This window comes from Condylura cristata, unplaced genomic scaffold (assembly GCF_000260355.1).
Source record: "Condylura cristata isolate star-nosed mole 26May11 unplaced genomic scaffold, ConCri1.0 scaffold00051, whole genome shotgun sequence".
Lineage (NCBI taxonomy): Eukaryota > Metazoa > Chordata > Mammalia > Eulipotyphla > Talpidae > Condylura > Condylura cristata.
This window is the reverse complement of record NW_004567152.1, coordinates 1166082-1186525: the sequence shown is the minus strand read 5'-3', so window position 1 is coordinate 1186525 and position 20444 is coordinate 1166082. Positions and strand designations below refer to the sequence as shown.

Below are 20444 nucleotides of genomic sequence, written 5' to 3'. Positions count from 1 at the left end.
ATTTATTACTGCTTGTACATCTGTGTTATTTATAAACGTTCCAAGTTCTCTCTACCCTTCAGAATAAAGCCTCATGTCTATAGTGCCAGCAAGGCACGGTGCAGGTTTTCTGTGACCCAGGCAGACAGGTAAGGTGGAGTCCTGAAGCCCTCAGAGGGTTTTTCAGGAGTTTGAAGCTCTTTCTACATCATTTGGTAGGGCAACAACCAGGCCCAGGGCAGGCATGGGGGAAGAGGGAGGTGGGGTGGCAAGAGGCTGGGATGACTCCCAGCCTGGAACAGCTGTACCACTATCTGTGGTCTCTTCACTGGTATCTACTGCGGGCTCTCCTGCTAAACTTCTCCACGCTCGGCTCCCCACCCTTACAGCCTCGGCCTCCATGCTCAGGTGTGTCTACTTAGCCATGACCGCACCACAGCCAGGTGCCGCCATCTGCACGTGTGTAAGATCACAGGTGTCCATTGATGCTGATGGCGGGACGATGGAAAAACCCTGATAACTTTCATTTACCCTACAACATCTAATCTATCTAATCAGACATATCCCCAGATTTTAATGCCCCCCTAAACCAATGCCACACAGCCTTCAAGCCTTTGACCAGCCTGAGGCTAGGTTGGAATTCCCATTTCCAGTCTGAGTTTTCTCAGGAGATCAGTCAGCATCCCGGTGCCCCCCGACCAACACTCCACGCATATCCAAACCCGGTTACTTTGTAAGTTCATCTCTGCCCTGCGTCGGCACTTGGTAGGAGACCACTGTCTCCAGTACATCGGGGCACGGAGTTGACGCTCACTTATAAAATGGCCCAGTTCGTTGAGATTGAAGAAAAAAAGTTACTGAAATGAACTGGCCTGCAGCGTGTCGCTTCAGAAATCACCGGCTTAGAGTGGGTACGGCAGCCGGGGATGCCACCCGGCACGGAGTGGATTGCCAGTCACCACCCGCAGCCAAGCCCACGCGTGTCCCCGCCCCCGGCTGTTACTGGCTATCCAGCTCTGACGACTGTTTATTGGCGCTTGTCAAACGCAGCCCGGGAGGAGAGGGGGGAATTAGTGTCCATTTCTCGGAGATCATTGGTTTATCTATCCGTCAATCACGCGATTCTGGCTCTCCGCAATCTTCATTGACTAAGGGGGCTCAGGAGGTGGGCTCTGCAGTCTCCTGGACATGGCTGACGACGGCGGCTGGAGGGTAAGTGTGACCGGTACCTGGGCCCTGCGGAGGTCTCTTAGCACCGTCGGGATAAACCCTGCTCTCACCCCAGAAGGGACTAGATTAGGGGCCCTGGGATCTGGGCGCAGTGGTCACGGGCTTAAGTGCATCTCTCGCCACAGCCGCCGCGCCCCTGCGAGGCCTACCGCGCGGAATGGAAACTCTGCCGCAGCGCCAGACACTTTCTGCACCACTACTACGTCCACGGAGAGCGGCCGGCCTGCGAGCAGTGGCGTCGCGACCTGATGAGCTGCCGAGACTGGGAGGAGCGCCGGAGCGCGGACGCCCAGGTGTGCGGGGAAGCGGATGGCGCTGCGCTGCCCTGGCCACCCTCGCCCTTCCAGGCCCCGGGGATTCTGGAGAGGAGCATCGCCAGAATAGCCTTCCCCCCTGTACATCCCTCCTTTAGAGAAATGAAAAGAGTAGTATGTCAACTGGGTTTTCAGACGCCGTTAAAGACTTCGAACAAAGCAAGAGGGGTGGAGTGTACAGTAACTTGTAGAGTGAGACGCTCCCCCCTCACCCCCGCCCCCCACTCCCCACTCCCCACAGTGTTAGGAGTATTAACTGGTCTGTAGGAGTGCAAATGGCTGGAATAGAAGGAAGGTGAGCTTAAGGGAAGTAGGAGTGAAACCAGAGACCTGGTGAGCCTTACAAAGAATTTAAATTTCCCCAAAGATTTAGTGGGAGGCATGATTTTATTTCTGTCGCTCTGTTGTAGTTGTCCAACCATTCAGCAGAATTTATGTTGCACTTTTGAAGATACAGGAGTGATGAAAGCAGTGAACATATTTTTTCTTTTAAAATTTATTTATGAATACAAGAACTTGGGTGTAGGCCAGAAGTGAGGGGAGTGGTGGTGAGAGGATTCACCAGAGACAAAGTGGGGAGCAGAACAGGCAGATGTGTGGATATACACTGCTGAGGGGAGCAGGGGGCCAGACAGCACCATGTGGGTCACCTCCCTGGCAGGAATCAAACTCATGCTGCAGTGGCTGGCAATAGCCTGAGAGTGTGGTTAACCCCTGCACCACCAGGGAGGCCCCAGAGGAAAACATTTATGCTAGAATACTGTGGCAGCTTGGAGGCCTTTTTGTGGCATGGAGAGGTGTTTGTGAGGGTGCAAACCCATGGAAATTGCCAAGGGAAAGGGAACAAGCAGGACTGACTGCTGCTTCAACAGTTGTTAAATATATGTGATTATTCCAACAAATTGATGTGGAAACCTTTATATATATTTCGTGTTTTATATTTCAGTATTAAAAGTGGGGTGATTTCATAAAGAGTGGCAAAAGAAAAGTGGGCAAAGTTCTTGAAAAAGGAATTCGATCAGAAAGAAAAGTAAATAGCGGCCCTCCCTAGTGAATAGCGCAGCAGGTTAAAGCACAACACTAAGAAGCTAAAGCCACTTCTGCATGAGTTTGATTCCCGCCTGCCCTGGAGGTGACCACATGGCGTGGCAGACCTCTCCTGACCCGCCCGCTGCTCCCCTTAGCAGTGTACTTCACTCTTCTGCCTGTTCTGCTCCCCATTCTGTCTCTGGTGAATCCTCTCACCCTCCGCATCTCTGGCCTGTCCCCCAGTTCTGTATGAATAAATAAATCTTAAAAAAAAAAAATTAAAAAAAGAAAAAAAAAGAAACGTAAATAGCAAGGTATATGTTAAAATAACAGTGAAGAGTTTCTGCCTAGATGAAAGTCTGTAGTGTCCATAGGGAATTGGAGAGTTGGGTAGTAGTGGTGTAGTGTTGGTGAAGCGTCACATATCCTGTTTTTATCTAAATGTCAAATATACACCTTTGACCCTGCTGCTTTGCTTTTGTAAGTTTATCATAAGAAAGTAACTGAGTGACACTGTACAGTTAAAAGTTCAAAATGTCCATTATATCACTCTTGGTAATGGTAAAAACTGAAAGCCTTCTACCTTCTACTAATAAGACATTTGACCAAATAACTTCTCCCACACTGTAGAGAACTACATAACCATTAAAAATAGGTACTAATCTCCCCTGGCATACTACTTAGTGAAAAAAAAAAAAAAATAAGGCAGGAAGTTCAGCCAGCAGATTGTTTCATCTCTAGAGAAAGATGCTATTAATATAAAATATGGGCCTAATAAAGTGTAAAAGAAACCCTTAACTTTACCTTAGAGATGGGTATCATATTCTAATCTGCATTTCTGACAGCTTTTCAAATAAGAATAAAAGCATACTATGAGATAATACAGTTTGAGCAAAAAAAACCAGACAGGTAGACAAAGATGGCATTATATACCTGGAAAACACCCCCCTCAAGTGCCCTGTCATACTTGTAATGTACTATCTTGTGTTGATTTTGGTGGAGACAGTGGCAGAGAGAAGCCCATGGGTTGAGCAGCACCTGTTAACTGTCATCAGGACTCCTTGCCTGTTCAGGGAGTCCTGGATATGTGTCTCTTGCTTTATCTTCTTCCCTACTGGCCACTCCTTTGGACTTTTGTCCCTCCCAGCTCAACCCCCACCCTTATAACTGAAAGTATCAAGCTCTGAGGCCTATATGAGAAGACATTTTAAAATGTCCTCATACTGTAGTGAAAATGGTTGGGGAAAAACACAATGACTATGGTGGAAGATGATGGCTGCTTCAGTGGTGGAGTGCTACTGTGATTATACCTAGGGTGGGGGAGGTTAATCTTATACTGTCAAAACACTAGCAAAGATGCAAAATATTGGTACTTTAATAACAATAAAAAAAATTACCTCAAATGATGGGAATCTAAGAGTTTTTCAGTTGTTTGGGAGAAATAAGTATCTGGGTCTGTGTATACAAATATAGAGTAATTGCTAAAGCATATTAAGGGGAAGTAGCCAAACTTCAGAGTGGTGTGTACTGTTCTTCTCTATCAGTGTCTGGAAGGGTGCCAAGAGGGAAGAGGATACAGTCTCTGTGGGCACATGAAACCGCAAGTAACCATAGTTTCCTTTGTATAGCGGTCCCTCTGTGAGAGTGAACGTGCAAGAGTCCAGGCTGCACAGAAGCACTCCCTGGTGTGGACCCCAAGGCAGAGCCCTCCTACAGACTGGCACCTCCCTCTGCAGGAGGAGAAAGACAAGTGATGAGGCCCTGCACAATCTCCTCTGGTCAGTTCCAAGTGTGATCGATCCTAAGGACTCTTAACTGGCACAGTCTATGGACCCCTGAGAGCTGCTTGGCTCATAACATGGTACCCGCCTTCTGCAGCCCTCTTTTCCCACCCCTCACACTGGTGTAGGGGTGCCCTATTCTGCTACAATCATAAAGATAGTTGTGCCCACCACACCATTTCCAGGAAGCCAGCTCTCTGAGCCTCTAGGTCAGGCAGGTTTACAATCCAACCCACCCCCCGAGGCCGGGGACAACAGCACAAAAAATGGTTGCCCTGAGGCCTAGAATTCCAAGTAATCTTTTGAGTGGTGACCATGAGCTGTGTGGACATATGACAGGGCAGAATAAGGTAGCTAAGTGGTTGTGCTACAATGGCTGGCTTTCCTGGCCCTTGGTGATGATCATGCAATGCCAGTTCACAGTTGGCAGAGTCCCATGACAGTTCCTCTGTGTCCAGGCAGCCTCTGGACCTGCATATTGCATTGCTTCACTTCACAATAGGCCCCTTGGAAACTATAGTTTTTAAATGCACACAGCTACACAATATGCAAGTTTGCATAACATGGATTCCTGACTTAAGAAACAAATACAAGTCACATGGAATTTTGATCTCCTTCCCTCAACATTTTCCTGGTTGTTTTTTAGAAAATGCAGAATATATCAAAAATCAGTTCACACATGAGATTCCAAAAAAAGAGCTGAAAATTAAATCCACAGTTTAATTTTGTTCAGTTAGATTTCACACTTGATAATGTGCTCAGTCTCAGGATTTTGTATATGCATATTCTTGTAGCCATTTTTAAAATACACATGTATGTACCAACAAGAACTAGTTCTCAAAGAGGTCTCTTTATTATTGATAAAATGATTAATCATCTTAGGATGAATAACAAGTCCCGTTGTGTGGTGCTGAGGATAAGATGGACCTAGTACCCTCACTGCTTTCCTTCACAGTGGAATCCATGTGTTTTCCTTAGTACTTCCCTCACAACTGGGCCCACCTGCTCACAGGTCATGGTTCAAATATCTTTTAACCTATTTTTTTTTTGGGGGGGGGTGGGGGGGAGTGCAAAATAATCTCTTCCAAAGAGCATGCACTAAAGACTAAAATTTTCTCTCATGTGCATTTTGTTTGCCTGTAAGAATCCCTGTGTGGGCTCTCCCTGGTGGTGCAGTGGGTTAAAGTGCAGCACGTGAAACTGGCCGCATCTGCTTCGGTGAGAGTTTGATCCCCTGCCAGGGAGGTGATCCACATGGCGCAGCAGACCTCTGCTGTCTGACCTGCTGTTCCCTCAGCAATGTACTTCATCAATCTGCCTGTTCTGTTTCCCACTCTGACTATGGTGAATCCTCTCACCGCCCCTTCACCTATGTCCTGTACCCCAGTTCTGTATGCAGAAATAAATCTTAAAAAAAAAAAACCGTGTGTATATGCCTGTGAGTGGTAGAGGTATTTGTGCCTAGAACCCCAGAAGCAGGGTACCTCTACTGCAGGGCGAAGTCTTCAAGTATCTAGCTACCAACCAGGGTATGTCTTCTGGCTATGACTGGTTTAATTAGCATTTCTGGCTAAGGCAGAGTGGGGGGGAAGGCAGCTAGAGATCTTCAAGTATTCTCACTCTGAAACACAGTAAACCAAGTACCACTGCATAGGATGCCTAGACTTGCACCCTGGGGTTGAGGGCTCTGGGGAATGTCTGAAGCATACAGGAAAAGCCAAGCATGAGCAGCAGCCAATACAGCAGTCAGTTCTGAGGGGCCTCCTCAAGGGAACTATACTTCCTGTTATCTGCTTATTTAGTACAGTGGGCAGCCTGCTACTGAATGCTGTGTTAGGAAGCATTATCCCTTCTAGTCTATTCAAGTTCCACATGAACAGATCCTCATCTAGGCAGAATGTTGATGCATTCACTCCTGTTTACTCTTTCACAATATCTGAGTATCTGCTACACATGGCAAGGTTTAAGGCTCTGGGACAGGGACTCTGGAACACTGTAGTCTTCAAACTTCATAGAGCACCAACTATACTGTTAGGGGACAAACACTAAACAAAGTGATGCTGAGAGAGCTAAAGGAAATGGACTTTATAGAGCAGTGTCTTTCACACTAGACACAACTCAGTGCTTTTTGTTAAAATTTGGTACATACTATTACATACAGCATTTGTCACTGAAACAAGTTTCACAAAATACTTAATGTATACCATGTGATACATGGACATTTTTAGACCTGAGCTATGATAAATTATATTCAGCAACTTAGATGAAACACAAGGAAACTATGCTGTTTGAAAAAAAATTTTAAAGGATACATATGACCTGATTCTATTAGTGTAACTTCACTGAAATGGTATGATTATAGGAACTGAAAACCTGGTGCTAGGGGTTAAGGGTGGGTGGAAGGTGGTGGTAGTGTGGTTATAAGAGTACATGAGGATGTCCTGTGGTGATGGTTGTATTTGCGCAGGGCTATAGGTAATAAAACCATGTAGACTCAAACATATGAGTGCAGAGATAAAACTGAGTCAACCCAGTGTTAGTTTCTGTGTATTGGCATTACCATGGTATACAAGATGGTAGGCTGGAGACTCCCTGGTGGCGCAAGGACAACTGTGTGAATCTGTCCACAGCCACTGCAGCATGAGTTTGATCCCCAGCCAGGGAAGTGACCCACATGGTACAGCAGACTGCTCCTGTTTCACCTGCTGCTCCCAGCAGTTTATTCAGTAAATCTGCCTTTTTTCTGTACCCTACTCTGTCTCTGGTGAATCCTCTCACCCCTTGCATTTCTGGCCTACACCCCAGTACTTGTATGCATAAATAAATAAATATTTTTTAAAAAAGTAAAAAGATGGTAGTGCTGGGGGGAACAGCACACAGCCCTTCCCTATATGTTTATTTCCAGCTTCCTTTGTCTATGTAATTACTTCAAAATTACAAAGCTAAACTGCTGGGCATGATGCACTGAACTGATTATACAATCTCATGACTCTTATTAATAACTTTCAAAAACACTACTATTAAGCACCTGCAATGGGCAGGCCCCAGGTTCTGAGCGGCGACCCAGATGAGACTCAAGCCTGCAAGGCAGAGAGTGGGCCACAACAGGTCATAAGGAACAAGTGCTACAGGCTGATATTGTGGGAGACAGGGTATGTAAGCTGCAGTTGGGTCAGGATGCAGTTATCTGAGTGGAGATAGCCACAGGTCCACAAGGCTGTGCAGAGGAGTCAGGGTACCCAGCTGGACATATGAATGGGCTGCTGCAGTGGAAAGAGTTAAATTGTAGCAGTAAAATTATGAAGAGTTACTGTGTTCTGCCCTCCCTGTTTGCATAACCAGTTAAAGTGTAACACTGTGAGGCTCTCTCCATAAATCTTTTTTTTTAAAAAAGTTACTGTGTTCAACATCTTATCTCAAGTAGAGACAAATGATTAAAAATCCTTAATCATGGCTGAATTCTTACTCAAATGAAAAGTTTCCCTGGTTTACCAGCACAGAAAGGCCAAGTTTTTTTGAGGTACTTATGCCAGTTACTAGGAGAAAAGGCTCTATTCATACACTGGAACTTCAGTTATTAGAACTGTCTTTTCATATATTTTTTAAAGATTTATTTATTTATATATGTAAGAACAGGGGTACTGGCCAGAGGTGCAGGGGGATGAGAGGATTCACCAGTGTGGAACAGAACAGGCAGCTCCACTGAAATACACTGCTGAGGGAAGCATTAAGTGAAACAGGACTCTAGTCTGCTATGTCATGTGGGTCACCTCTCTAGCCAGGATTTGAACTCATGCTGCAGATAGCTTCATAGTGCTGAACCCAACCTTTGGCCTACACCACAGTTCTTGTATGTATAAATAAATACAACAAATCTTAAAATAAAGAGAGGGGTAAGGTATAACGAGGTCTTTCGGATGAGTTCTAACCCAACGACTTGTGTTCTCATTACAACAAATAAGGACATAGATGTAGAATGACCTGCAGCAGCTTTCTGAAAGCCAAGGAGAGGTCTCAAGAGAAGCCACCTGGAAACACCTTCAGTCCTGGAGTTCAAGCCTCCAGAAACACATTTGTTAAATCCATGCAGCCAAGCATTTTATTTTGCCAGCTCTAATACACGAATACACATACCAATCCAGACTAAAAAGCACTTGAACAAAGATGGGCCTGGGGGACACAGCAACTTTGTTAACAAGGATGTCCCAGGCTTGCTCCATTCTCTTCAGCTTAAAACTCAAAACCTACTAATGATGCAAGGAAACACCTATGCTCTGATTGCCCCAGCAGGAGGCCCCTGCCTCTCCTCTCTGTATGCCTGTGTAGTCAGCAACAGCCTGCATGTCCTTCACCTCTGTTCTGCTAGTGTACTTTGTATCTCCTACCCAGAGTCTGCAACAATGCAATTAGAATATTTTTACTGGACGTAGCTGTGCATCTTGGTCATCTCTATAGCACCTGGCAAGAAGCGGGTGGCTCAACCCAAGCATCATCAGGTAAATTTTGACACATAAAACACAGACAATTAAGCTTGTATTTATTCATCATATATCAGAGTGTCTGGCAAGCAGGCTTGAACTCTGGTCATTCTGGCTCTACAGAACACATGTTCTGGGGACAGTTGTCTACAATTCTATCTCTTGAACTCTACCTGTGTGTACACCTTGGTGATGTCATGGTACCTGCCTTCAGGAGGCTGATAGTTGGAGACTGGTGGTGTGTAATCTGGCCCTTCCCTCTCAAAAGGGAACAGGTTGGGGTCCCTCTTGATGGCTTCCACATGGAGTTCTGGGGATGTGAGCTGCAGTTCCCGTAGAGCTTCCTGCTGGGCCTCAAGCATTGACCTAATGGCATCCCTCTCCATCTGATGCTCTTGTTGCTTGTACAGAGACCACTTCTTCAGAAGCAGAGCTCTCCGTTCACTCTCCTCAAAAGGGAGTTCCACCTGGGGCCGTTGTCTGGGAACACACAAATTCAAAGATGTGAAGGACTGGTGTTCCTAGCCAGGAAGTCTGGGTAACTCATATGACTCATGCATCCCCACTGCTAAAACATGGATGAGACTTAAGAAAATGGAAGTTTGGGACAAGTTAAGGAATGGCAGCCATTGCAACTGATGTCAACCAGTGTTACTTGGTTTTCACAGAGATAAGAAATAGTAAGTTCAGAGTCTGTAGTATATCTACCCCAGGCATAAATTACCTTGTTGAGAGGTAGCTTGTAAGTGTAAAATAGTGTTATAAAAATGAATACCAAAATTCCAGGAATCAAGAATCTAAATCAGCCCAGGAATACCAAAAAAAAAAACAAAACAAAACAAAAAAAAAACAGTACTTGTGTGCTACTTTTAAGTGATAGACATTTTTTACAATAAGGTAACAACATAACATACAACACATCCCAACTATTAGCATTTGCATATCGTACAGCAGATGCTTTATGGATTTCTATCATCAAGGTTGGGCAAAGGCTGAAGACACAACAAGGTTCTATTCATCAATCCCAGTTGAAACTGCTCTTACTAAAGGGGAACAGTGTGAATTCCAGAGCAATGCTGATTTGGCCTGACTTCTCAAACAACTATTTTGAGTATCCTTTTCACATTTATTCATTCAAAAGTTACCACCCAAAATATGCTTTCTTTAGTTGCCATAAAACACAAAGAAGGAGAAAAAAATCAGAGAAGGTCAAAGTCCATGTATGCCTACTCATGAGTTACCATCACAGGATACCCCATGAAGTTAGAATTACCTGGAGATAATGGAACACTCTGCTCTGAGAAGCTCAACCTAGAGGACTCTTACCTCTCTTTATCCAAGAACTTCACAGGGGTAATGAAATCTTCAATAGGAATTAGCTCCTGACTAGCCTTTTCTAATTTTCGGATCCTCTTTTTCAAACGGTCCTTTGCTGCTTGGTCTTTTTTAGGATCTACTTTCTTCTTCTTTTTCAGTGGTTCTGCTCTAATGGATAAAGTAAGCATTAAACATTTTCCTCTTCAGTATATCAAACATGTTAGAAGAACATGCTACTGAATGTAGTATACCCCAAACTTGAACTGAACTTTCCACTGAGGAAGGGCCTGGCTTTATGATCCCAGTGTGTCAGGATGACACTCTTCACCCCCCTTTTCCACCTAGGGCTCTGGATATTTTCTGGAAACTTGATTCTTAAAACTTAGTCTTGATGCTAGAGAATTTGATATTTTTTTAGTAAATTATCAGCACGGGAGCTGTGTTCCTTAGAGTAAATCACACTTTTTCAATGCACACTTTTTCTGGTCCTTGTAAGAACCAGAAAGGAGTGAAAAAGCTTAATGGGGTGTCAGGGTAAAACTAAGGGGAACTGTTCATCTTTAGAGCTGAGGCTCAGGTATGTCCTGGGATTGTACTGAAAAGCGAAAATACAAGATTAATTACTCACATTTTAAATGGGCTTGTGGTTTATAAAAACAAGACATTATAATAAAAAGTAACTGGCATGTCACTATTTACTCCTTGTGATTTCTTAACAACAAATTTTCCCAACATAAAGCATTGAAAAAATGAGATTTACTCTAAGGAACACAGTTCCTATGCTGATAATTCACCAAAAAAATAAAATAAGTAAAAATCAAATTCTCTAGCATCAAGACCAAGTTTTAAAAATCATGTTTCCAGAAAGTATCCAGAGCCCTAGGTGGAAAAGCAATACTCATATAACAGTCCCCATCTCTTCAGAGACTCAGAAATGGAAGGCCCACAGTGAAATAAGTTTATGTTGTGCCTTAAAAACACACACAAAAATCACATTAGAGCTAATGAATACTTAAACTTCTTTTACACTGATTTTTTAATTAATTATTCCATGTAGAGAATGTTGAATGAGAAGCATCTGTCCAAATTGAGAAACTGCAGCCGTTTACTTTGCAAACAATCTTCTGCACTATTCACTCACACATTTATCTTCCTCTGACATCCTCAATGTGGTCAGGCCCATGATAGCGTTTACCTCGTGGGAATGAGTTCCCAGAAGGACAACAAAGTAGCTCGCTGGTGGGTGTCTCTAATCTGTGTCTGCCAAGTCCCCATAAACCTGAAAAAAGATGGGTATACATAAAACAATTTTCCCTACTACACAGGGATAAAAAGTTTTACAATGTCCTCAAAACCAGCTTGTAATTGCTGGATGTGACAGTCCATGATAATGTAGGAAATCTTTAAAAATTTCCCTTTCCTAACAGGGAGCACCTGGACAAGGTCACTGCTCTTTGGGGTCATGAAATTTTCATCCACAAGAGAAGACGTGATCAGGTGATTCATCCCAGACAAATCCGTGGACAGGAGTGGCCTGCCAAGTTGTACAACCAAGAGCTCGGCCTCGGCGCACGCCGTAGGCACCCTATGACTCCGCGAGTATCAGCACTCACCAGTTCGCTGGGCGCAAAACGCGCGCGGAAGCTCCAATCACCGCGGCGGCCATTGCCCCTCTGACAGCCAAAAGGTCGCTTCCGGGAAAGCGCCACTCGCGGTCCGACAGGCGTTGCCCTGCGTAAAGGTCCGCCAATCCCGCCGCCCCGCGCTCCCAAGTTCCGGTTTAGAGCCCGTCTGGCCCCGCCCCCGACGTAGCAGATTCCTGGACCTCCTGGCCGCTCGCAAGAACAACTAGAGCACCCCACATCGTGTGTGGCCCATATCTTAGTTACACTCGCCTCTGCTGTATGTAATAGGCCTGTGCCTTTAGGGCCAAGACTTCTCATGGTAGACGGAGTGGCCCAGGAGCGTAACTCTGCTGCTCCGGGTCCAAGTGTCCACATCTATGAAAATGGTTCTGACCTTCCAATAAACGTGTTCGCCTCTACCCGGGTCAAGCTCAACCCCTAACCCAACCCGCATTCGTTCGAATTCCCGGCCACGGGCACCCGCAGATGTCTACAGGTCTACGCTGGCACGTGGCCTGGCGCTCGCGAGATGCCCAATAAACAAGCGCGTGTTGATGAATGACGGAAGCTAGTTAATTAGTCGTTCCGAACCGGCGAGGTATAGCTGGCTAGAGACCGTCTACGTCACCCGACCCCGCTTAACTCCGCTGGCCAGGGCTGCAACTAGGGGTCTTCTTGCCCACAGTGGACTGAGCCTGCTCTGCTCTAGGAGGCTGCCGCGCCGGGTCAGAGCCAAAGTGGAGCTGCCCAGCAGTGTCCTCGTCCGCGAACAGCTCAGTCGGCCCCAACCGCGCAGAGAGCGGTTTCCCGCCGGGGCGATTTGGCAGGTGCGCGCCGTGACTTCCGGCGTTGCCCGGGAGCCGCCGGAGGAGGAGCGGCGCAGGGGATGAGGCTGTGGCGGCGCCGGCGGCGGCCGAACTTGGGGGGCGGCTGTGGCGGCGGCGGGGGGCGCGAGCCGGTAATGGCGCGGCGGCGCTGAGGGCACGTGGCGGGCGGCGGCCGGAGGGCGGGCTGTGCAGGAGGAAGCGGCAGCGGTGGCTCCATGGCCCGGGCAAGCTGAGGGACGCGGCTCTTGCCTGAGCCCGGCGGCAGCGGCGGCGGCGGCGGCGGCGGCCGAACAATGAAGCTCCTGAAGCCGACCTGGGTCAACCACAATGGTGAGTGCGCGCGGGGGTCGTGGGAGGCTGAGCCCAGAGTTGGGGCAGATTCTACAGTTGAGTCAGAGCCGTGCGCAGGCCCTAACTGTCTCACCCCCGACTCCCGGTGCGGTAGTCTTGGAGCCAGCCGGAGCGGACTTTGTCCCCCGCGCTGGGAGGTGGGTGAGCCGGAGCACGTGCTCCGCTGGTAGTGTTGATTCAGCATCTCCCCATCCCTCTCCTGCACTAGAGCTGTGCCGTTGGTCGCCCACCTGTGGTCCGTGAAGGGACAGTGGCCTGGCTCTAGGGAGCGGCCTTGCGCACCAGCTAACTCCTGCTAGGCTAACTTCTCCCACTGTCTGCATCGGCCAGGATGTACTCAGATGATCCAGTGTGTTAATATGCGTGAATATCCCCTGTGACCTTTGAGTGACCTGGTGAAGACCCGAAATCTGCACATCTCTGGCACCAGAAAGCGCTGTTAACTGCCTGTGCCAAGACCTGAATCTGGTGACAGTGCTCCCAATTGGGGGAATCTGGTCGCAGAATTCTAGGCTCATGGCTGAGGTCCCAAGCACACCCTGGAAGGAACCAAGCTTCTGACGACTTGATGGTGACTTGGGTAGGGACAAATAGGACACACGTGTTTTCTAGAAAAGGAGTTTTCTTAGCTCTTCAGCTGTGGCCCCAAGCTCACCCTGGGGTAATGGACTCTCAGACCTGATTGAGAACGGACTGTGGTGCAGGAAGCCAATGGTAACCAGCAGTTTTGTCCTAGTTCTACCTTGTTAAAAACTAGAGGAATTGATCTTTCCTCCCCAGAAAAATGAGGTCAGAACCTCTTCTGTCCTTGACAGTACTGAAGCCCAGGAACTGCATGTCCTCCAACCTATAGCCCCAATTCTTACCTGATTCCACTGAGGACAGGCAAATGGTCACTCTGGTTGTCTTGTTTCTCATTTCTACTTTGCATTTGAACTAGAGTGCAGAGTTGGTTTTTTTTTTTTTTTTTCCAAAGTGGAACTATAGGTTTCTTTTCAAGTATGTAGTTTTTTTTTTAAAGAGGCTTTTTAAAAAAATACATGTAGCTTTTTAGTTTTGAACTTGATCCCAGAATGCTGTCTGCTACTGCACTAGCTGAACATCTATGCTCTTTCGATCAGAGGTGCTTTCTCCTTTCATCTTCTTGTGTGATATATTGCTCATTTTCAGGACCTAGGTGAAGTTACCTTTTCTTCTGTCACCATTCTTCATGAATTACTCTATTAGGTAGGTGCTGTCCCTGTGAGTGTTTTGCCATCTGACCCCAAAGCTGGGGACTGTTTCACCTCTGTATTCCTTCATCCAGCAGTGCTTTCCCACTAAGTATATAAAATAAATGTTAACTACAGCTACTGACATTTCCATAATTTACAAGAATACAACTAGGTTTATTGTGCATGAAAGCAAAAACCATAAACTTGAATATTTTCTGTGTTGCTCTCCTGAATGTATAGTGTATAGATCTTTTCCTGGAAAATTGGGCAAATGTTTAGTAATTCTAAATTATGATGGTTGTGAATGAGGCAAAGAAAATTATCTGCACTGTAAATGAAGGTCTGAAGAAATTTGCATTTTAAAATGCTCTGCCTAGGTCAGTAATAATAATGATATCTGCTTTGCCTTCTTCACGGTACAGTTGGTAGTGTTCAGTTGCTTCTCTAAACTACAAACTGCTGTAGAAAATAAGACTGACTGGATGGGATTTAATTAATTTAACTAATTTCTTTACTTTTTAAATCTCCTGAAATAAACCTCTGACTTCTTGAATGCGTGGAAGAAATATCGGGATAAATTACCACTCTCCTACAGGATATGATCATGGTCTGGATCACTACTAAGCAGTTCTTTAAAGACTGGTGAATATTGAGAGCTGCTTTGGGGTGAAGAGTTGCTTAGCTGGAAGCCAGAATGGTTGATAGTGACCATTAAATCATACTTAGTTTGGATAACTGTAGCTCAGTTCTTGTATGCATAAAGTGACCATGGTTCTTTGGAGAATGAATCATTTTAACTTCTTAGCTTCCTCGCTTACAAGCATGTCTCCTCACTCCTTTATGGGACTTGAACATCATTTTCAGATGTCTCAGAGTCCAAAGAGGGAAGGACTCAATATTTTCCCTGGGTTAGAGAGGATCTATTCAGTTTGGATAGAAGGGCCAGTGCAAATAGGCAAATTAAAAGGAAAAGGAGAATATCTGTTGGAGAATAGGCATACATGCTTTTAAAAGATTTATTTATTTATGCATACAAGAACTGGGGTACAGCTAGAGGTGCAGGGGTTGAGAGGATTCATCAGAGATACCGGAAAACAGAATAGGTGGATTGACTGAAGTACACTGCTGAGGGTTGCAGCATGCAAGACAGAAGAGGTCTGTTGTGCCATGTGGTTCAGCTCCCTAGCTGGGGATGGAACTTAGGTTGCAGTGGCTGCGGAGAGCTCATAGTGCTGAGCTTTAACACCCTTGCACCACCAGGGAGGGCAAAATAGGCATACTTTTGGTCTTCATTTTCCTGGTTGGGTTTCTCCACTATATAATTGCTGTGGGGACCATCCTTTGTATTGTAGAATGTTAGCATCATCCTTGGCGCCTTGCAATAGATGCCAGTAGACCCCTATTCACCCCCACACACATCCATTTGTGACAACTAAAAATGTATCCAGATATTGCCATTGTCCTCTGGTGACCCAAATACCTCCAGTTTGATAATTGTAAGGTGATCAATTAGTGTTAATAAATCTTGAAGTTATCATACCACCATGAAATGATCCTTGAACATGGATCACACTGGGTTTAAGTTGTCGCCACTTACTAACTAAATTCTTAAGCTTGTGACTTAACTTCTGGGCCTTGGTAAATCTGAATAAAGATGAAGATTCATACCTTCTATTTCACCCTGAAACCCAATTTCAAAAGACTCCTTTAAGATATATAGTAAGGCCCCTCCCTGGTTCAAGTGAGTTAGAGCACAGCTCTGTGAAGCTATCCCCCACCACTGAAGCAGGAGACCAGGTGACCACATGGCAGACCTCTCCTGACCCACCTGCTACTCCCCTCAGCAAGTTCTGCTTCCTACTCTGTCTCTGGTGAATCCTCTCATCTGCCCTCCCCCCGCCTGTACCTCAGTTCTCGTATGCATAAATAATTAGCTCTTATCATATATAAGTGTATATATGATAAGAGCTAATTATGTTTATCACTTGTATAGAAGTTATATGCCAGGCACCATACATACACACATTTTACTCTGTACTCTTGAATATAGTATCCCTTATATGTTTAATTGGCAAAATAAGGATCATTTCTAAGTTGTGTTATGAAAGTTGTGTTCTACGTTGGTCAGAAAATAAAATGATATGGATTCTTTGTTGTAGAAAAATACATTTTATATGTATAGAAAATTTCGTTAGGGCACTTCCTGGTGGTGCAGCGGGCTACAGCACAACACTGTAAGCTGGCCACAGCTGCTTCAGTGCTAGTTTGACCCTTGGCCTCGGAGGTGATCCACATGGCATGGCAGACCTCTCCTGAGCCATCTACTTCTCCCCTCAGCAGTGTACTTCATCAGTCTGCCTGTCTAGCTCCCTACTTTGTCTGGTGAATCTTTTCATTACTCCTGCACCTCTGGCCAGTTCTGTATGCATGAATAAAGAAATCTTAAAAAAAAAAAATGAGGAAAAAAATTTCATTAGGATTCATGGTTCTTCTCATCCCTGGGTCTTTGATACTGAGAGTTACAGACCTTTCATTCTGCAGACAGCCGCCTTTCTCAGCTTTTCAGTGAAATCCATTCTAACAGAGGGCCAGGCCTGAAAGAGCTGTTATCCTCCGTTGGCCTTTGGCTCAAGTTGATGGAAATGTAGTAAAAAGGTATTTGTCAAATTTTGAGTAACATTGCTTCATGATTTGTAGTTGTATCAATTCCCTCCCCCATACCTCCATGTCCTATAGTTGAATTATTTCCACCCACCCCCAACGTGTATCAGAAAAGATTTTAAAGCTTCCTCTTGAGATGTTCTACATCTGAGTGAAATAAATGAATCAACTTGAAGGAGAAAAGCAGGCCAGGTGGTATAGTAATGAAGTCAATAGCGGGCATGTAAGACCCTACACAGCTGCTTGGAGGGGTACTGCAGACTTATCTCTAGAAATAGTCTGGGAGTGCTCCACAATGCTGTTTTATTGATTGTAGTGATCCTTATGATAAACTTTACAGTTACTTAAGATCAAGGGTTTTTAAAGAAGCCAATGTCTAGAGACATGTTTGGTTTTCACAGCTGAGGGGGAGGTGCCACAGTATCTATCCACTCTACATATGGGATAGTCTTCCACAATCAAGAACCATCTGGCCCCAGTATCAGTAATGCCAAAGTAGAGAACCCCTGCTCTAGATAAGAATATCTGTATTACTATTTGCCTTTTCATGTATTAGTCTAATTTTTTCCGACTAGATTATAAGCTTGAGGTCAAGAATTTTACCTTTTATTTTTGAGTTCTTTTTGTTTCTCGATGGTCTGAATCTTGCCAAATATGTGCTAGGGAAAGTTCCTTTCATCTCTCTTCCTGATGAGTGAAATGAAGCTCATAAAATGTTCCTTAGCTGCGCCTCTGCAGACTTGAGAAGTTTGTGTTTTTTCCATATTGTCTTTCATTGACTTGATTTAAGAAAATAGAATATATCTGAAGAGAATTCAGATATGAAGACGCTATAGTTGGAACTCACATCCAAACTCCAGCCAACGACCCAGCTCACTCTGATCTGCCAGGTGGTTCCTGTGTTGAGGCTAGTGACTTTTAACCTGGAGAGCTTGAGTACCCTTTGCACCCTAAGAAAGAGTTTTCAGAGACCACATGGTACAACTTGGTACCAGGAACCCTCTCCTACTTGGGTATTATCCTCTGGCCTCTTCTTTGGCCATTCAAAGGCCTTGGACTTTATGCTTAGCAAGCTTTCTCTGGCGTGTACACACACACACACACACACACACACACACGACTTTACATTGGTGGGAAGCATAGCATTCAAATGCTTTCAGGGAAGAGCTGAAGGGAGAAGCCTGTATGCTCTCATCATGGACTTTTTGTCTTCTCCATTGACCTGATTGAGCCAATGAGATCAGGTGCCCGCCTTCACAGTAATCACCATTGCCTAGTCTAGGCTTACATTAGGATTTATTAGATATCTGGGTAAAATTGGGGTTCTGCTAGCAACCTCCCCACTGAAAGTAAGCTCTCAGAGGGTGAAGGCAAGTGTTGACTACTGGAAAGTGGACCAGAGTTGCCTGGTGGAAAGAGGTCCAACAGTGTCTGATACCTTTGACAACAGAGTTAACTTGCTTCATAGAATTTCTGACTAGTTCTTAATGGATCAGACTTTCTGGTGGAATCCACTGAGGATTCCAGTGATGAGAGAAGCATTCTGCCTAAATCTTTACCTAAGACAACCATTTACATAATTGTGTTTTAGAGCTTTCCATTTTAGGAAAGGAAGTAAATGAAACAGAAAACATAGCAGATTACTTTGAATACCTCTGGCAAAAGTAAAACTCATGTAGGTCAAAGTTGTTGTTTTAAAGTAGTATGCACTTACCAACTGAGGACAGACAGACAGTGTTACTCTGGTAAGGGATAGAAGTGCTAGCAAGACTCATTTTGAGGGCCAGGAATAGATAGATGTTCACTGAAGCAAACTCCAGGTTTACTGCATCTTCCAGTAGAAGGCCATGCAAAGGAGAGTACTAAGTAAATTCATACATTCAACAAGTAATGAGTGCTGAATGGCTGCCAGTGCTAAGCCAGTGACTTAAGCAGCAGGTATGATCCGTTGTGGTGCAGTGAGACTAGGTGGGGTATCTGCTGAGGGTGTTCTGTGTAAGAAGAAAGGGAGATGTAGGAGATAGTAGACAGAGCGAACCCTAGCAGTGCGGGTAGGCAGAGGGTCAACAGCAGAAGAATGAGAAGTGTTAAGAGTAGGGCTGGAGCAGAAAGGAATTTTAAATAGGGTTTGGAAAAACCTGAGTGGGAAAGTACAATGAGAACAAAGACCTTGTCACAGGAAGCAGATTGAAGAGTTTTGTATGCAGTAGAGTTATTGAGAGAGCTCTTGGAATCCCCACCTTGGATGATGTGGAGGGGAAGGTGGAGGTGAGGAGAGGAGATGGGTATGTGGCGGTTTTGAGGGAAGCAGAAATGGACTAGGAGAAGTTGGGCTGTGATGCAAATCCTACAGAAGCTTCATCGAACTCCGTGGGGGGCCCTAGAGTATCCCTTCAGAGTTGTTTTTAATTGGAGTGAGGAACCAAGACTTTTATACTTCCATGTCCAAAATCACTGGGGTGCAGTCTGTCTGGGGACTGGAGCAGTTTTTCCACTGAGACCAGGTCTCTCCTGTAAGACTCAACTGGAAGCAGAGCCTCCATAAGCTGTCAACATTCCCATACTGGGGGACCATGATGCATCATTCTTGGAGGGAGGTGACCTGGACAGGTACCTTGGCACCCACTTACAGGCTTGATGGAGGTGAGGAAGGCAACTATCTGAGAGAGGAACATTCTAGGCAAAGAGAACAGCTAGAACTTGGCTGGCAGATTTGAGGAATAGCAAGGTTGTCCTGAGATTGGAGCACTCCAAGGGTTAAGAGTGAGCCATGACGTGAATAGTGGATTGATTAGAAAGGCTTAGTGGACTGCTGGACGGCCTAAACTCTTCAGAGCATGGGAGCAGAGGCATAATATGGTCAAACGTGGGTCTTGCCCATCTCCCTGACTATTGCACAGAGACTAGACTGAGTTTGGGGGCAAAGTACAGGGCCGGTAAAGAGGCTGTCTCAGTGATCCAGGCAAGAAATAAATATGGTTTGGACCAAGTTGGTGATGGTGCTCTTAAGCACAAGTTGGTGATGGATTCTGACCCTTTCTGGTGGTGCATAGGGTTAAAATGCAGCACTGCAAGCTAGCTACCGCTGCTTCAGTGTGAGATTGGATCCTGCCCTCCCCGGAGCTGATCCACATAGCTCAGCAGACCTCTCCTGTCTCTCACCCACTGCTCCCCTCAGCAGTGTACATCGATCAGCCTGTTCTGCTCCTCACTCTGTCTCTTGTGAATCCTCTCACTGCCCCTGCACCTCTGGCCTGTACCCCAGTTCTGTATGCATCAATAAATAAAACTTTTTTTTTTTTAAAGCAGCTCTTGCTCAAAAGACTTAAAAAAAAAAAAAAGAAATGGATTCTGAGAAAGATGGAGGGAGGGAAAGGGAGAAAGAAAGCTGTACATTTACCCTTCACACACACATACTTTTTTTTTTTTTTAAAGATTTTGTTTATTTAGGGCCCTCCCTGGTAGTTCAGTGGGTTAAAGCACAGCACTAGGAACCGTTTCAGCACACGTTCAATACCTGGCCCGAGCTGACCCACGTAGTGCAGCAGACCCTCTGTCTTACCTGCTGCTCTCCTAAGCAGTGTACTTTGTCAATCTGCCAGTTATGATCCCCACTCTGTCTCTGGTGAATCCTGTCA

General features: G+C 45.4%; 3 protein-coding genes across 5 annotated transcripts in view; 2 read left to right on the top strand and 1 right to left on the bottom strand.

Annotated features, from left to right (window-relative positions):
* Nucleotides 1-1152: 1152 nt before the first annotated feature.
* LOC105854540 (chromosome unknown open reading frame, human C22orf39) lies at nucleotides 1153-5627 on the top strand. Of its 2 annotated transcripts, XM_012734242.1 has the most exons (4): nucleotides 1153-1191; nucleotides 1335-1502; nucleotides 4181-4330; nucleotides 5478-5627. In XM_012734242.1, exons 1-3 carry the CDS (start codon nucleotides 1168-1170, stop codon nucleotides 4304-4306), a joined length of 318 nt encoding a protein of 105 aa, XP_012589696.1. In that variant the 5' UTR covers nucleotides 1153-1167; the 3' UTR covers nucleotides 4307-4330; nucleotides 5478-5627. The 2 variants fall into 2 exon arrangements, with proteins under 2 accessions (XP_012589696.1, XP_012589695.1); XM_012734241.1 differs by lacking the exon at nucleotides 5478-5627 and having other exon boundaries at nucleotides 4181-4977.
* A 3226-nt stretch (nucleotides 5628-8853) lies between these two features.
* On the bottom strand, nucleotides 8854-11850 carry MRPL40 (mitochondrial ribosomal protein L40). Its single transcript, XM_012734240.1, has 4 exons — nucleotides 11742-11850; nucleotides 11324-11407; nucleotides 10138-10296; nucleotides 8854-9291 (listed from the first exon to the last, which is right to left on the bottom strand). Exons 1-4 carry the CDS (start codon nucleotides 11792-11794, stop codon nucleotides 8967-8969), a joined length of 621 nt encoding a protein of 206 aa, XP_012589694.1. The 5' UTR covers nucleotides 11795-11850; the 3' UTR covers nucleotides 8854-8966.
* A 760-nt stretch (nucleotides 11851-12610) lies between these two features.
* LOC101619342 (protein HIRA) overlaps nucleotides 12611-20444 on the top strand; it is an 88567-nt gene continuing 80733 nt past the window's right edge. For both annotated transcript variants that reach the window (XM_004694963.1, XM_012734239.1), the window contains exon 1: nucleotides 12611-12910. In XM_004694963.1, coding sequence (XP_004695020.1) covers nucleotides 12874-12910 — 37 coding nt within the window. In that variant the 5' untranslated portion in view covers nucleotides 12611-12873. The remainder of the gene's footprint in view (nucleotides 12911-20444) is intronic.